The sequence below is a fragment of the Patagioenas fasciata genome, chromosome 4 (genome assembly GCF_037038585.1).
Source record: "Patagioenas fasciata isolate bPatFas1 chromosome 4, bPatFas1.hap1, whole genome shotgun sequence".
In the NCBI taxonomy this organism is placed as follows: domain Eukaryota; kingdom Metazoa; phylum Chordata; class Aves; order Columbiformes; family Columbidae; genus Patagioenas; species Patagioenas fasciata.
In genome coordinates, this window is record NC_092523.1 from 10,705,955 (window position 1) to 10,723,538 (window position 17,584).

General features: G+C 37.3%; 1 protein-coding gene across 4 annotated transcripts in view; it reads left to right on the forward strand.

Moving 5' to 3' along the window:
* HTT (huntingtin) overlaps window positions 1-17,584 on the forward strand; it is an 85,845-nt gene that overhangs the window by 30,593 nt on the left and 37,668 nt on the right. For all 4 annotated transcript variants that reach the window (XM_065836131.2, XM_065836132.2, XM_071808517.1 and 1 more), the window contains 17 exons: window positions 339-459; window positions 678-754; window positions 3,691-3,842; window positions 4,249-4,451; window positions 5,284-5,410; window positions 6,094-6,221; window positions 7,260-7,370; window positions 7,929-8,006; window positions 8,657-8,880; window positions 9,464-9,542; window positions 9,676-9,837; window positions 10,770-10,825; window positions 11,560-11,708; window positions 12,347-12,483; window positions 14,474-14,590; window positions 16,310-16,432; window positions 16,967-17,205. In XM_065836131.2, coding sequence (XP_065692203.1) covers window positions 339-459; window positions 678-754; window positions 3,691-3,842; window positions 4,249-4,451; window positions 5,284-5,410; window positions 6,094-6,221; window positions 7,260-7,370; window positions 7,929-8,006; window positions 8,657-8,880; window positions 9,464-9,542; window positions 9,676-9,837; window positions 10,770-10,825; window positions 11,560-11,708; window positions 12,347-12,483; window positions 14,474-14,590; window positions 16,310-16,432; window positions 16,967-17,205 — 2,283 coding nt within the window. The remainder of the gene's footprint in view (window positions 1-338; window positions 460-677; window positions 755-3,690; window positions 3,843-4,248; window positions 4,452-5,283; window positions 5,411-6,093; window positions 6,222-7,259; window positions 7,371-7,928; window positions 8,007-8,656; window positions 8,881-9,463; window positions 9,543-9,675; window positions 9,838-10,769; window positions 10,826-11,559; window positions 11,709-12,346; window positions 12,484-14,473; window positions 14,591-16,309; window positions 16,433-16,966; window positions 17,206-17,584) is intronic.

Consider the following 17,584-nt stretch of genomic DNA (forward strand, 5'->3'; position numbering starts at 1 on the left):
AAGTTTGTGAACATGTAAAAGTGTTAAATGAATTTGAGCAAAAGCAAAGGCTAGTGCTAAATTGGTAGTGATTTCTAGAGCACCTGACTAGGTATTGAGTTGATCTACTGTTTCTGTTTGCTACCAAAGAGATTTGATTTATGAACTAAAGTGCTTTTGCTAGTACAGAAGCAAAAATGTTAAAATATAATAAAGTGATATTTAGAGTGTTCGCCAATTTCTGTAGTTTATAAGTGGTCTATAAAATACGTAACAGACATTTAAGCCATAATAATTTTTGATTGAGGTGTTTCTTATTTGAAGTACATGATTTAGTGGCATCAATATTTTTATTTCAGAACATATAGAGGTTACAATATGCTGCAAAGTCCAACAGATGTCACTATGGAAAACAATCTCTCAAGGGTTGTTGCAGCAGTTTCCCATGCGTTGACAATATCCACTACAAGAGCACTTACAGTGAGTTTTCTTAATTGCTATGGTGGCTTTTTCTTTTCTCTATTTTTTGCTTGCTTGCTTTATTTTTGAGTTTTTCCTGGGTATATTTGTATCCACAGCTTTGATACTGTGGCAAGGGCAATAATAATATATTTAATTCTCACTCTTATGAGACTTTGTTTTTGTTGCAAAGTCTTCTAGTGATGAAACTGATTCAGTTCTTGGCGTTAACTTTTCAGTTTGGCTGCTGTGAAGCTTTGTGTCTTCTTTCCACAACATTTCCAGTCTGCACCTGGAGTGTGGGGTGGCACTGCGGGTGAGTTCCCTCATCTGTTATTTGAGCTTATAAAAATCATGTTTGAGAAAGAGAAGTTTGCTGATTTAGGTGTCAGAAGTCCAAGTTTAGATATGTGCTGTTAAGCTTATCTCGGCAGTTATTGAAGAGCTTTATACAGAAGCGTGTGACATCAGGTTGTCATGATGTTAAGTGTCAGCACTTTGTCGTCTCTGGAAGCACAGTGTATATCACGGGAATTGGCTGCAACTGTTGAAATGCAAAGATACGTATGGTCAGCATCTATCAAAATAAGTAACAGGATAAAATTTTCCATGTTTTTGGAAAAAGGTTTATCTTGTGTATTGTAGTATCTCTTTAAAATCAGCACATCGTCATGTTCACATTGATCTCATGTTTGTTGGAAACCAGTGGGTAAAAGAAGCTGGTTCATAATTGCTTTTTTAACTACAAAAGTATCAGATGCATTTAAATTGTTCTTCTTTGGCATACTGAATAGAACAGCAAGCAAGATATAGCCCCAAGGTACTTACTGCATGCTGTAACTGTGCAGTTGGTAGCTCCAAAGGTTTGATTTTCCCTCTGATTATCAATGTACTGTGCCACATGAGTTTTAAAACTAGCTACTGAAGATGTGCATGTGTAGAACTGTTTGATTTTTAAATAGATTTAACATCATTTGCGTTGATTTTCTTCATTGCTGTCATGTCTCTACTCCTATTTTACTCCTCTGGTATCCTGAAACTCCATTGCAAAAATTTATCTTATTTTAAAAACAAAACAAAACCCCAAAACCCAGCAATAAATAATGCCTCTTCCTTGGCTTCTTTTCTTGTCGACGTGCGTTTTCTTCCCTTACCAGCCATAAGCATGGTATGCTCTGCGTATCTATTCTAAAAGATGTCTTTTGAGCTGTAGGTCCAGTTTTAACCAATGAAGAAGGTTAGGAGGTGAGCAGTACTTAGCTGGAAAATAAAATCAATGCAGGATTGCAACAATGCGTCGTCTGCTCTACCCAGCCTAAGAAATTCTAAGATGCATCTAATATTCATCAGTGATGCAATGACGTAGCCTTTGCCCTTTCCTCTAATTCCTTGGTTTCAGATTTTCAGCCCATGTTCCTAATAATTTGGAATATAATTTTATTTTTGTGGAACAATACAAACATTTATTGTTCTGGGTAATAAGAACATTATAATATGGGTAATAACATGAGAATTTTGCCAGTATTCTTTCCTGTCTTAAATATTGTTGTTCTTATGATGAAAAAGCTCTTGGAACTGCTGCATTCCAAGTCAGTACAACTCAACATGGATTAATTCATGGGTTTCTATGTAAAGTAGACAACACTTGCATATGAAAAATCTTTAAAAAAAAAAAAGCCACTGTAATTAACTGTGTAACTTTGTCAAAAAATAGCTATATTAAGTGTAAATTTTATTTTCTGAAATTGCTCTAGTTGTATTAGACCAGACTGACACTGTTAGAAGACTTTTTAACTTAAAATTTAACAAGGGAAAGTGTAGAGTCCTGCATCTGGGCAGGAACAACTCCAGGTTCCAGTATAGGTTGGGAAATTACATATTAGAGAGCAGTGTAGGGGAAGGGGACCTGGGGGGTCCTGGTGGACAGCAGGATGACCATGAGCCAGCACTGTGCCCTTGTGGCCAGGAAGGCCAATGGCATCCTCGGGTGTATTAGAAGGGGGGTGGTCAGTAGATCGAGAGAGGTTCTCCTTCCCCTCTACTCCACCCTGGTGAGATTCCATCTGGAATATTGTGTCCAGTTCTGGGCCCCTCAGTTCAAGAAGGACAGGGAACTGCTGGAGAAGGTCCAGCGTAGGGCAACCAAGATGATTAAGGGAGTGGAGCATCTCCCTTATGAAGAAAGGCTGCGGGAGCTGGGTCTCTTTAGTTTGGAGGAGACTGAGGGGTGACCTTATTAATGTTTATAAATATATAAAGGGTGAGTGCCATGAGGATTGAGCCAGGCTCTTCTCAGAGGCAAACAATGATAGGACAAGGGGTAATGGGATCAAGCTGGAACACAAGAGGTTGCACTTAAATTTGAGAAAGAACTTCTTCTCAGTGAGGGTGACAGAGCACTGGAACAGGCTGCCCAGGGAGGTTGTGGGGTCTCCTTCTCTGGAGACATTCAAAACCCGCCTGGACACATTCCTGTGTGACCTCACCTAGGCGTTCCTGCTCCAGCAGGGGGATTGGACTAGATGATCTTTTGAGGTCCCTTCCAATCCCAAACATACTGTGATACTGTGAGAAATATATCCTGAAAGAATCCCTTTATTTAGAGGTTACATAAAGTCTTTTCCCAAAAGAAAGTTGGTGGTATTGTGCAGGTCTTACAGCTTTGAAATTATGTGTGTGATTCACATAGTATTCTGACAAAAATCTTTTGGTGATACCTGCCCGCTCTTTTTAAAACTTGAGTTGTGGGAAAATCTGATTTTAAAATTATTGTAAAGGAAAACATGGAATGCAGCAGCAAATTACAATCTTGGATAGTCCACCCATTAATGTAGATTATTTGATGTATTACAGTTGTTTAATTGAATTCTTATCACTTTAAACAACATCTTGTTGCATTGGAACACTACAGCTTACATCTCCCATTCCTACCTTGCGTGAGACTTTTAACTCTTTGGGACAATACTGGTTAGCAATTAAATACAGAATTCCTCAGTTTATCAGTAGATGTCACTAGCAGCTTTGATATTTGCTGTTTTTAAAAAAAATCTTCAAGAACACAAAGTATTGTGAGGTCTCTGCTGGAAATGTTTGAAGTCATACTTGAGTGTTAAATAAGTATTTCTCTAGTACTGATTTTTTTTTTTTTTTCTGAGATTAACGGTCTACTTAACTGTTAATTTTCTTAAGACTTTAAACTTACCAAAACGACAGAAAAAACCCAGTGATTATATTCCAAAATTAAACTTCCAGTGTTTCCCAGCCAAGTCCTTCAGATGACGCTCAGAAGGGCTGCACCATCGGCATGGCCGGCATGGTCCTGTCTCTGCTTTCCTCAACATGGTTCCCACTGGACCTCTCTGCACATCAGGATGCTTTGATTTTGACTGGAAACTTGCTTGCGGGTAAGGCGGGGCAAAGAAAAGTGGGATTGTCCTGTTATTATTTGCCATTAGCAGCAGGAGGCCTGTATCTCATCCTATTCTGATTGTACACAAGGAAATCCTTGTAAGATTGAGCAGAAAAAGTAACCTTGCTCCCAGCAGGTTTGAGAAGATATTGCCTCCAAGTTGCAAATTCCATCTAGTTACCAAAGGGAATGTGCAGTATGTTTGGTGCAATCTGGGTACAAAGAATTAACAGTTTTTGTTGTTGTTTAAAACCATGCACCTACTGTTGGTTTTGAAAATATAGGCTCTCTTTTCCCTATTTGACTTTCTGTTCATATAGAGATGATATGCCTCTAAATTTTTCTAATACGTAATTCCAAGTTTTTATCTTTTTCTTTAAATAATGTAATTCCTATTGCAGCAAGTGCTCCCAAGTGCTTAAAGAACCCCTGGAGTGCTGAAGAAGATTCCAACCAGGGTGCTGCAAAGCAGGAGGAACCCTGGCCAGCTCTGGCAGATCGGACTCTTGTCACTTTGGTAGAGCAGCTCTTTTCTCATCTGCTGAAGGTCATTAACATTTGTGCACATGTAATGGATGATGTTGCTCCTGGCCCAGCGGTAAAGGTATGTATTAAAAATAAATAAATACAATTGTGTGACTTAAATACTGTTGTGATACCGACCTGTTCAAAGCTTTACAGTTTGGAGTTGGTGCAGATAACTATCTCATACCTTGATAATATGACTCGACTATGTTTAGGAAAGCAAGTAATATGAAAAGAACATGCGTATGGTTCTTCCATGGAGCAGATTTTTGTTTAGTTCTGCAGTGTTTGTAATATTACCTCAAATTTTCAACTTTTTATTCCTGGTGACTTCACTTGAAACATTAATTCAGTGAGGAGCTTATATAGTAAATGGAGTATTGGATTGCATACCCTGGCAGACATCTGTTGACTTGTTACTTGGCTGACTGTAATGTACCAAGTACCTTTTGAGGCTTAAATCCACTATCTTTTGAATACCCTTCAAAATATTTTGACTTCTGAAACAGCTTGTATGAGATACTATTGGATTTGGGTTTTGTTTTGGTGGGTTTTTTGGGACATCTACGTTTTGAAACCGATTTAGTGACTAAAAGGCAATGTTATTAGGATGAATGGTTTCTTCATATTTTAAACATGTTAAAATTTTTTGAAAACAAAAGAAACTTTAGTCATTGAGCTCTGATTCCATCTCATTGGCTTATGGTGAAATTGAGAAGAAGGGAATATATTAAACTTCTTTGGTTTTGCTCAAGAAATTCGTGTCCTGAACCTGAGAGTTGAGGCGTTTTAATTTAACTGACAGTCAAATACAGGGGAGTTTAAACAAAAGATGAATATGCTTGTATTTTAGTAGAATAAGGAAAGCTAGTTGTGCATACAAAGATTAATAAACCTTCTTTTAATTCTAGGCAGCGTTACCTTCTCTCACGAACCCACCTTCTCTTAGTCCAATTCGGAGGAAGGGGAAAGAGAGGGAGTCTGTCGAACAGGCGTCTGTGCCAATGAGCCCTAAAAAGGCAGGTGAAACGAGTCCAGGTAGGCACATTTATTCCTGTTAAACCTCCCACGTACTATCCCCACCGAAATATAGTTATGGCATAGAGAGGAGTAAAACTGAGTGACTTGTTTTCTCAAGTTTTAGTTCAAAAGGCTGGCAGAAGTTATTTTCAGCACTGCATTGCAGGAAGGGCAGCTGTGGGCGGGGGCTTATTTACCCTTTTGTTTCTTTTTTTTTTAAATGAAAATTAACTGTACTTTTCAGAAGCAAGGTGTACCTGAATCCTTTTCCTCACGTTTTCTGAATCTGCTCAACTGTTGACTAAACTTAAGAACTGGGTTTTGCATGTATTTTATGTAAAAGAAGTTTGAAAGTTGCTTTCCGACTTCTGGCAGGAATAGCTTACATTGTTCTTAGAAACACGATTCTGAATCTTGAAAATGTGTTTTTCTTAGTAATGAATGAAGGAAATAGGTGTTAATTCTGGTTTGCAAGTTGTACTTCTACTTCAATAATAAGCCCTCTGGATTAATTTCTCTTAGAGGACTGGTTTTCTGGAATGCTAGTTCATTTTCTAGTTGTACAGCACGTATTTTTGCAGTTTAAAGTATACATGCTGATTGAAGAAATTTTGCTGTCGGACAGGGAAAATTATGCCGAGTTACATATCCTGAGCACCCTGGAAACAGTATGTTATGCTAATCTGTGATATATTTTTAAGCTACTAGGCAAACTGATGCTACTGGGCCTGTTCCAACAAGCAAATCATCTTCACTAGGAAGCTTTTATCATCTTCCATTATATCTGAAGTTATACGATGTCTTGAAAGCAACCCATGCTAATTATAAGGTACTGCATGATATCATTTGATTGAATTAGAATGCGGTTGGGTAATCACTTTGTGTTTCTTTTTAACATGGCTCTGCTTGTATAAAGACTCACTTTTTTTCCCTGTGTAAATAGTTTATCCACAAAAAATACCCCAAAATAACCCAGAACAACATAACCACTACCAATAAACACAAAAAACAACCAAAGAAAGCCCTCTGATAGGCATTGTCACCCTATAGCTTGTTTCTCTGCTGTCACTAATGCTGGTACCAAATGACCCTTCACTGGCTTGGCAATGCTGAATACATCCCAGTGTCTGTTCTCTCTGTAGTTTATTCCAGGACGGGTAAACTTTTTCCACATTAGTTCAGGTAATAGAAGATGCTTTCCCGTGGCACTTGGTGATCAGATTTGTACACTTCAAGGGGTGTATTCTTATTACATCTACTGTGTTTCTGAGAAATATATTATCCCTTCTCCATTACTTGTCAACATCCTCAGCCTCTCTGGATGCTTTAACTTCCTCAAGCTAGAAGATCCCTTTTATTTTTTGGTTAGTCAAAATGAAGTCCAGGCTTTCCAGCAATTCATAAGGAAGCCTAAGGGTGAGTGTCACGAGGATGGAGCCAGGCTCTACTCGGTGACAACCAATGGTAGGACAAAAGGTAACGGGCAAACTGGAACACAAAAGATTCCACTTAAATTTGAGAAGAAACTTCTTCTCAGTGATGGTGACAGAGCCTGGCCCAGGCTGCCCAGGGGGGTTGTGGAGTCTCCTACCCTGGAGACATTCAAACCCGCCTGGACACCTTCCTGTGTAACCTCATCGGGGTGCTCCTGCTCCGGCAGGGGATTGGACTGGATGAGCTTTCGAGGTCCCTTCCAATCCCTAACATTCTGTGATTCTAAGCTGTCGGTGGAGTTTTTGAACTATGCTGAAATTTTAGGCAAAAGATCATTTTGTGTCAATACCCACTTCTTTCTGTAGTTTTTCTCTCCTTGTCAAATAATTCTTAAAAAAAAAAAAAAAGGTGTTTTTTTACTTTTTGGGACTAGGTTACTTTGGATCTCCAGAACAGTAATGAAAAGTTTGGATGTTTCTTACGATCTGCCTTAGATGTTTTGTCTCAAATATTGGAACTTGCCACTCTTCAAGACATTGGAAAGGTATAAGATTTGTGTGTATTTTTTTCTTTTGTAGTTAAGTGTTTACTGGGAAAAAGGACATATCATTGTTTTTAAAATTAATACTGTTGAGACAGTAGTCCTAGAAGCGTTGTGTTGCCACAATGTTGGGTGAAGTGCCAGTGCTAAAGCAGACTTGCCAGATTAAATAGTTGCTTTTGAAAACTGGAGTATTTTTTTAGTGTTTAAACTTTATATGGGTATTTTTCTTTCCGGCATTATGGTTTGCCTTCAGTCATTCTTACTATATTAATATGTTTAAATATACTCATGTTAAAGATACAAAACTGCTCTCCTTCCTCTTCCATGTCTTGATATTTTCTCTCCTCAACTGTTGGTGATAGGCATTGTCCTATTTTAAGACTAGGAGGCAGATCTCGGATTTTTATTCCTTTACATCCTTCTACTATTTCCCTTAAATTTGTAGTTTTACTTAGTAAAAGAAAAAAAAAAACATATGGTATTGTTCAGTTTTCAAGGTAATACTTTATATAATGAATAAAAATGCAATTAGGTGCACTTTTTTTTCTGCTTTTCTAGTGTGTAGAAGAAATTTTGGGATACTTAAAATCATGTTTCAATAGAGAACCAACAATGGCAACAGTTTGTGTACAGCAGGTAAGGAGGTAATATTTGTGTGTGTTATTGGAAGCTTAATCCTGATGTCCTGTGGTTATCAATTGGATACTGAGACTTGGCTGTTCTTTGAAGTGAAATGATGTGAGGAAACTGTAGCCCAGGTGGAACAAGCAGAGCATGTTTTCTTTAGTTGTCCTGCCTTGTTCTGAAACATGATACCATCTGAATAATATAGTTTCTTTTTGAACTGCTTCTGGTACAAATAACCTTTTTAGCTAATGCTCAGGAAAAAGAAGTTTGTTTCCTGCCTTCCCAAATGTGTTCTATACCCAGTTAACTCTGTCAAAAACCTGAAACACAAAGAACTGTCTTACTGATGGATTTCTTGCAGGCTTCCAGTTAAACGTTTGGGTTTCAAAGCTTAATTTTGGTGGGAGGCAGGCTTTAGTAGGCTATTTTGAGTTGTCACGTGGAAGTAGCTTCAACTGTAAAAACAATCAGATATTTTTGTGCGAGGTGTGGGTTATTTATTTTTTCCAGCTTTCTTCTGTCATCTTGTGTTTGACTATATGATCCACAGTTTGCACTTTCATCTTTCTTCTTAGGTCCTTTTGGAGGATGAGGAATAAAGGTGGGTTTTTTCCTGAAATGTTAACTTTTTTTTTTCCCCTTCATATTTTCTTTTCTAGTTATTGAAAACATTGTTTGGGACAAATCTGGCTTCTCAGTACGATGGTTTGTCTTCAAACCCCAGCAAAGCTCAAGGCAAAGCTCAACGCTTGGGTTCTTCCAGCTTGAGACCTGGTCTCTATCATTATTGCTTCATGGCACCCTACACACATTTTACACAGGCCCTTGCTGATGCGAGTCTAAGGAACATGGTTCAGGCTGAGCAGGAACACGATGCTTCAGGGTAACTTTCTTCCTTATAACATAATGTTAACGTGAATTAGAATCTCTTTTAATTGTTTTTCATCATAGGGGAGCTAAGTAGCTTGGAAGTACAGTAGTGTGTGTTATTTACTTCTTGTAGACTTAAGCAGAGTAATTTGTCTTGGTAGTGAGATCCTGAATTCAACACTGTGTTGATTATCACTAATGTGTTTTCCAAATCAAAGCTAAATCATTAAAAAGGATATAATGTTTTTTTTGGAAAGCATAATTGTATTAATTGCTTGTGTTCAATCATGTATTGATATACAATTGCATTAATATGCTAATTATAGCAAATAGTCAGTAGTCCTTAAAGGAAAGGCAGAAGAATGACTAAGCAAATACACCAGAAATTCTTTCTCTGCTAGATGTTTGTCCACACAACCATGTGATTTGATCAAAGTGTACTGTAGGTTTTCTCTGCTCTTTTGTTTTACAAAGATTCTTGAAGCAGTCAAGTAGATACAGAAAAGTTGGCATTGGTAAAACAATATACAAGGAGAGTGTGTTTGTCTCTACGTTTTTTTTTAAGTGTATGGGGTTTCTTTGCTTTTTTATGACAGATGGTTTGATGTGCTGCAAAAGGTTTCTACACAGCTGAAGACCAGCATTACCAGTGCGGCAAAACATCGTGCTGATAAGGTACTTCTATCTACGTGCTCCTGAAAGAGCCATACCTTAGATTTAAAACAGTTTTCCTTCTTTAAAAACATATTTGGTTTTGAGTTAGAGACCTGTTCAGATATTAGATTACTTTAAAATCTCTCTGTTACAGAATGCTATTCACTATCACATTCGTTTATTTGAACCCCTTGTCATAAAAGCATTGAAACAATATACTACAACAACATCGGTACAGCTGCAGAGACAAGTACTAGACTTGCTTGCTCAACTGGTTCAGCTACGAGTTAACTACTGTCTTCTGGATTCGGATCAGGTTAGTACCTCACATTTTTGCAGATTTTAATACAGGGATCTAATCAGCGTGCTAATATTTGCAGCAAAAATACCTGCAGCACTTAATTCATTGTACTATAGGTGAAAACAAAGACTTAAAGTAGGTGAGACTCAATCCCTCCCCCTAACCACAAAGAGCTTCAAATTTTATGTTTTTCTATTGCATATAGATTACTTTCTAAGCTCTGCAACTACTACCTAAGAACTGTTTGTCAGATTGACTTCAGGAATAAGATGATGTGGACAATACAATAAGTGTTCTTCAGTAAGACTTCATTTAAAAGTAGCAATACCCTGTTTCTATATTGAGAATATGGATTTCAGTATGATAGTGACCATCATGATTGACGAGCATTATTTGGTTTTAATTATGGGGGGAAGCTAGTGGCAAATACAGTAATCTGTGTGGTTGTCCATATAAGGAGTAAATTTGTAACATAAAATTTAAGTGGTTTATTTACTACAGTATTTTTGGGTTTATAAAGTAGGATGAATTGCAAGACATAGCTTCCTTGTAAGTTCATACACAGAAGGTTTTTCAATGCATGGATACTTGGGATTTTATCTTGGTTTAGAGCTAGGTTTTTCGTTGATTCTTAACTTCTTGACCGTGATGCCTCATATAGTGTGTGTTACGTGAGTGAGAAAGTTATATCTAGACTGTAGGTAAAATGTGGCATAAGTTCACGCAAACTATAATAAGCTCAAACATTAACAAGATTCTCAGGATCTTCTGTAACTGTGAAGGGAACACATCATAACACATTAGAATGAACTATAAGTATAAATTATATTGAGTACCTGTCTTCTCTTTTTCTCCTTCCAAGACATGCACTTTTATAATTCTGTCAAAATGATTTCAAATGGGAATTAGTGTGTCTATATCTGTTGTACACTTTATTCTCTTTTCAGGTGTTTATTGGATTTGTGCTAAAGCAGTTTGAATACATTGAAGTAGGACAGTTCAGGTATGAAATTAGCAAAGATCCTTTGAACAATGTGGGTTTACAGCCTTCGCATTCTGCAGCATGTTGTGATTAGTTTTGCTGGTTATTTCTGCCTTATGAGAAATGGAGAGTTATATTCTGGGCAGTGTTCTTCTTGATTCTCTGGTAGCCCTTTCAGATTATTTAGGTTTTCTGTATGGCTGAAGAAGTTGGGAAGCAGCATGGAAAAACATCTTAAGCTATGCTGTGCTGTTTCTCCACTTTGTATGGTAAAACCATTCCTTTGGGGGGCTCCCCAGAGCTGTGATTTCACCAAACAGTGCTTCATCACTAGGGTTCAGTTGCTGAAGTGAGAGCTGCTTCTTCCCATCGTGGATTCAGTGTGAATCGATTTGTATTCTGATCATAAGCAGTGCAGTGGAATTTTGATTGTCAGCTATTTCTGGTTTTTTCTCACACTTGAAAAGCTAAGTGAGTTTTTTTTTGCTCTGTTGGTCTCCTACAGAAATAGTCCAATGTATGTCATGTGCATTAGATACTATGTTATAATCATACCGACTGTGTAATTAAGAAAGCTTGAAAGAAATCCCTTGGGAACAAGAACCCATAGTAAGTAACAGGGCACAAAAATTAGAGAAATACTGTATGAAAGAAGAGCAATATGTTCTTAAAGAAATCTTACTGTAAAAAGATTCATTTTTACTGAACAGAGTTGTGCAATTCAAACTTGACACTTTTGCTTTTCTTGTTTTCAGGGAGTCTGAAGCGATTATTCCTAATATCTTTTTTTTCCTGGTGTTGCTGTCTTATGAGCGGTATCATTCCAAACAGATAATCGGAATTCCTAAAATAATTCAGCTCTGCGATGGTATCATGGCCAGTGGGAGGAAAGCTGTTACACATGGTAATTAAAAATCAAAGGCACCAAGACTAATATTAACATAGTTCAGCAATAAAACCAGTATTGAGTACTAAGCTATGGAAAATTATAATCACACTGATTGTTCCGGAAGACACTAGCTTTTACATTTTTAATACATGAAATAAGTCTCAATTCCTTCAGGAAGTTGTTTGTCCCCTACCAACACTGCTGCCCCGTCTTTTGCATCATACGTAATAGCAAAAAAGCTTTTATTTGGAACCACATTAGGGATAAGTTTACAACACAGTAGTACCTGAAAGGCTTTGATTTTAGTTTTCAGTCCACTTCCTTTCCTCTACTTTCAGCTTTTAAGTCAAAGCATCTCTCTCATATTTCCCAGTGATTCTGCTGAGAAATACTTTAGAAATATTATCTATTTTAGCTCTCTGAGAATAGGCAAATGTGTCTGTAATATAAATTTTCTACTAGAAGTAAATGATGGACATCATTATGCATGTTAAATTTTGGTGGGGTTTTTTGTTTGGATTTTTTTATTTTTAGGGATGGGTAAAACCTCTAATGAACTAAAACATGGTTTACTTCTAGTAGCTAAGCTGCTAGAAGAAGACACTGCTCTAGAGTGATTTATCTCATACTTAACCAAACAAATCTGATTTCAGCAATACCAGCTCTGCAACCCATCGTTCATGATCTCTTTGTGTTAAGAGGAACAAATAAAGCCGATGCTGGAAAAGAGTTGGAAACACAAAAGGAAGTGGTAGTGTCAATGCTACTGAGACTTATTCAGTATCATCAGGTAAGAGCGGAGGACAAAGTGTTCCCGGTTACAGTCTATAAAAGACTTTGCTAAAAATGCTTCAGGCAACATTAATGATTTTCTAAGCAAAACTTGAACAGCTGGACTCTGTGTGATCTTTCCTAGTAGAAAGTGTATGCAAAGCTTTTTGGGGATAGGGGAAAACTTCTGCACTACAAATCAGTATTTCAAGTCAAATAACCTGTCTGTGGACTTTATAATCCACCCTAGGTAACAAAGCACTGAAAAGCTCCAGTTAGGATCATAATCTTGGCTGTGTTGCAGATAGAATAAGCAGTAGGTTAGTAGAAGAGTTGTAATAAGAGTTCAAGGAACTTAAAAGAAGAGAACTAGAAGTGGAAGGGAGGACAGAATTAAAAGAAACATCCTGCATAGAGATGATTTAGGTATTGCTGTAAAATAGCAATATATTCAATAACATTTTGAAACATTAATTATTTGAATAAGGTAATGAAACTGATAGTTAGACAGTCATTAGCACTTACTTTGCCCCAGACCTCATGGGTCTGGAAAACATGTTTCTGCCTTGTAGGGAGTACAAGAATTAATTTCTTTTAACCAAAGTGTATTGTAGAAAAACATAAGTCATTTTAAGAGAAGTAGCAAAATTAACATGGGGTCTTATTGCTTATTCAGGTGCTTAACAAACTTCATGTGCTTTTCCTTTCGTCATGTGAAAATGCAATTGTAGTGTATGCTAATGTAAACAATGTATTTTCTGAGAATACTTGGAAAAAAGACAGTAAGTATATCTTGTCAAAATAAATTGTTAGAACTGTGTGTTCAGATTGGGGTAATTTTGTGTATCCATATTTTCTTTTGAATTTGTAGTTTTATAATCATAAAATGACTAATATAACTATATGAAGTGACACTCTGTAGACACATGATGTGAAATAGTGAATAACGTTGTTACATAAGGTACTGCAATTGAGCAGATCCCTTTCTGACATTCTTAACCTGTTAAAGACCACCCATGCACCACTCTTCCCTCACTGTCACATCTGTAGGTTTTATTCTGTCCTGTTCTGCTGGTCTAGTCCATATAAACCAACCCCTGGGCAGGTCTGTTGTTCTGGGGTGTTCTGCATTGGTGTCTCTATAATTTGAGAGGCTCACAGAGCTACAGCCTTTAGCTTGTTTCTGTTACTGCTGTAGTTGCCAGCCGTGGAGCTCCAGGGTTCAGTCATTCAGACAGACTTGTATTTACTCCCTCATGACAAAGCTTTTTGGAAGGAAGGTGATCTGGTGATCTCTTTTTTTCTTTTCTCTTTCTCTCTTGAACTACTTGAATTTCTTTTACATGTTCTCCATCTAACTGGTTTTCTAAACCAGATCCCTCAGTCCCGCTTCCCAGTCCATGTATTAAAATTCCTGCCTGCTGTGTCTTTGGCCCGTTTGTGGCAACTCTATATCCCTCAAACCCATACCGCATTCAGCTACTAGAGGTGACCCTTGCTGTTGATGTGCTCCACTCTATGCTCTCCTATAGACTTTTCTGTGAAAGTGACACATCTCAGGTGAATGAGCTCAAAAAAATGTCTGTTCTGTCTCCTTGACCAAATTTAAGCTTTATTTGAGCTCAAGTAAAGAAAAAGTATACATGTGGGAAATTGCTCTCTTCCTTCCTCCCCTTTTTGTTGAGTATGCGATGAGGCATTTAGATTTACTATCCCTTTTCCAGTTGTTTGAGTAGTCTTCTACAGATGCCATTTCAAAAACACCAAGAAAACATTTTTTTCTGGTTTATAAAAGTAAATTGATTTTTTTTTTAAGGTCATACCTAAGAAGAAGCTTTTAAACTGAAAATGGGGTTTTAAAAATATTGCACGTTTCTCATATGCGTTTTCTTTTCTTTTTGCTTTTTAGCAGATGGATGAAAGTGTAAATATTTTTCCAATTACAGTATTACTTAAACATTTCCAGTTAGTATGGATGTTTACTTGTATTCTTTTGGACTTTTCCTCAGGTGCTAGAAATGTTCATCTTAGTATTGCAACAGTGTCATAAAGAAAATGAAGATAAATGGAAAAGATTGTCCCGGCAAATAGCTGACATTATTCTCCCGATGCTTGCAAAACAACAGGTTGTTATATACACTTTTTAATGTATAAACATCTAAAATGCTTGTTATATGTATCAATAATGGCTTTGGGTATTGTGAATTTTTTTTTATATGAAGACAAGTTTTCTGCAAAGTGTGGTTGCCATATCTGGAAAAACAATTATTGTAGGGTAAACTAAGTATTTGAAGTGATGAAGGTCATATTTAAATGCATAAACTATGTGCGCTATCTTCAAGGATGTTTGCAGATGAAGCTCATTCTACTTCTCTTACATACATGATTATAGAAACACTTCAAGGATAAAAAGCAAAATGAGTGGAATTGTGTTGTTAATGTTGTTTACTCCATGATGGCAGATCCCCACTCCCATGGGGAGATCTCATAGCTGAGGAGAGTGGGCAGTTATTGCAGATCAGACAACAGTTTTTGAACAAAGCTGAAATGCTGGTGAATTAAAATTGCTGCTGTTATTGTCTGAACCCATACACGTGCCCAACTAGCAAAATATTTAAGCAAAATAGAGTCATCCAGATTTCAAGTCCAGTCCTTTGCTTTTTGTGATTGATTGTTTTATAATTTATATAAAAAACTGATCAAGTAAGGTGTCCTGCCTCTGTTACTGCAGTGTAATGCCATGGTAGCTGTTCACTCTTCTGATTATTAGGAATTTTTTTTCTTCTAGTCACTGCATATGTTTATTCACAACCAGCATTGCTCTCTATAAATATACCTGGTAGGATGTGCAGGGAGGAGAAAATTTTAACTTTTATGACAAGTCAGTCTTCTGGTCTCATTCTCTGAATAGGGCGTATTTCTCCTAATAAAATATATGTGGTATGTATATTGAATTTCGTATGATCTACTTTTTGTTGTTGTTGCTCATGTTCTCAAAACTCATGTGTAGGTGTCGAGCGTTTAGATTGCGGGGAGACAATAAAACTCTGGCACATGTATTATTAACCTCCTCTCCTCTCCTCTTTCCCCCTTTTGCCCTTCCCTCCCCCCTTTCCACTAAGGACAGGCAATCAGGAGGGAAAGAAGGACCGAGAAGAGAGTTGGAAAAATTAAAAATGTTTTACTAATGCTACTAATAAGAACAGAGAAAATAATACAAAATATACAAAACCAATCTTGAAAGTCTCAGCAACTCCAGAGCCGGCACCCGAAGTCCTGGATTGGACTCTGCAGCCAACCGGAGCTGGATTCAGTCTGTCACTAGGCCTCAGTTCGCAGGGACGACCAGCAAGGTCCTCTCCTAATGTCAGCCATAAGCAAAAAAGACGAAAAAGGGATGAGATCCTCGTGATCTCCCACTTTCATATATAGTATTCACGTGAATGGAATGTTATACACAGTTGGTCAGTTTCTTGGTCACCGGTTTCTCGTTGCCCCTCTTGTGAGATGTCCATCTGTACTTATCAATAAGTTTGCATTCCATTGCTATATTTACCAAAACATGTATCTGGTTCTCCAGGAAAATGCAGATAATATGAAGGCTTTAGCTGACAGGCAAATTCACTAAAAGAGAAACTTGGTTTTTAATAAAACCAGGATAGTAGGAAAGCCTGCAATGAAGCTTTAATTTACCTTTCATAGCTTTTGCTTGCTCTGAATTTTGTACTGTAGAGGACAGCTTTATTACACACATGTAGACACATTTAAAACATGAAACGGTAAGTTTGAGTTTCAGTTACCTTTAATGGACAGTTACAAATTAGTTTTGTGTTTTTCTCTTACAGATGCATATAGACTCTCATGAGGCTCTGGGAGTACTGAACACTTTATTTGAAATTTTGGCTCCTTCATCCCTCCGCCCTGTGGACATGCTTTTAAGGAGTATGTTTGTTACTCCTAAAACAATGGTAAGCAGTTGTTTCCAGAAAAGAGAGACTCTGAATGTCTTTCATGCGAAACAAAAGAGCACATATTTCTCTTTCTAATTTACAATGTGGCATTAAAGTACCTGCAGCAGATTTTGGGTAAGAATTGGTTAGAACTACTATGATTTACCAACTGGGAGCACTTTATACAGGTACACTCTGCTTAGGGATTACTTACCTTCATTTTATATTTTGAGGGTCAGGACTGTAGAGAAACATACTGTTATAATCAATTCTAGAATGCAATTTAATAGGTAAATCACATTTTTCTTATGCAAATGTTAATAGTTTTTGTAGTTGAAAGATTGTTAAACAGTGAATATAAGCTTGACAGTTACCACAAGAATAGCAGTGTGGAAGACCTGAACATAAAAGTTATTTCCTGCTTGCTCCATTCTCAGAAGGGTCTGCTTTTATAAAACAGTTAATGAAAATGTTAATTTTTTTGAATGCTTTCCTATGCTGTGTTGTTTAACTACAAAAGTATTCAATCTTCTGCATCGTTGTTTGTATTAGGCATCGGTGAGCACTGTCCAGCTGTGGATTTCTGGAATTTTAGCTATCCTTAGAGTTCTGATTTCGCAGTCAACAGAAGACATCGTTCTATCCCGTATACAAGAGCTTTCCTTCTCACCATATTTGATTTCATGTCATGCAATCAACAGACTGAGACGTGGAGAAAATAACGTATCTGCACCAGAGGATCGCACTGAGGCTAAACAGGCTAAATATCTGCCTGAAGAGACATTTTCTAGGTATGTTGTTTTTTTGAATTACATAGGAGAAAGATTAAGATTTCTGAGAAGTCACAAGTGCGTGCATGTGAAGAACTGTGTTTGGATTGTAAGCTGATATGGGAGGAGCGTGTGGAGGAAGGAATAATGAAATGGAAAGTAGAGGGAAGAGATGAGCAGTGTGTAGTAGGGACTTTGGACTGTTCTGATACCTCTTCTTGAGCCAAGTGAAGGACCTAATGGAGCTGTTAAAATGGGTGAATCCTGGGCTTAATTAAAATCAGATCAAAAAAACTTAGCTGATTAACCCTTTCCTCCCTTTGTGGGGACTGAAAGATGAGTCATCCCCTCAGCAGAAACCCAGGTTCTGTACTAGAATCTTGGCAAAAGATGGATTCAA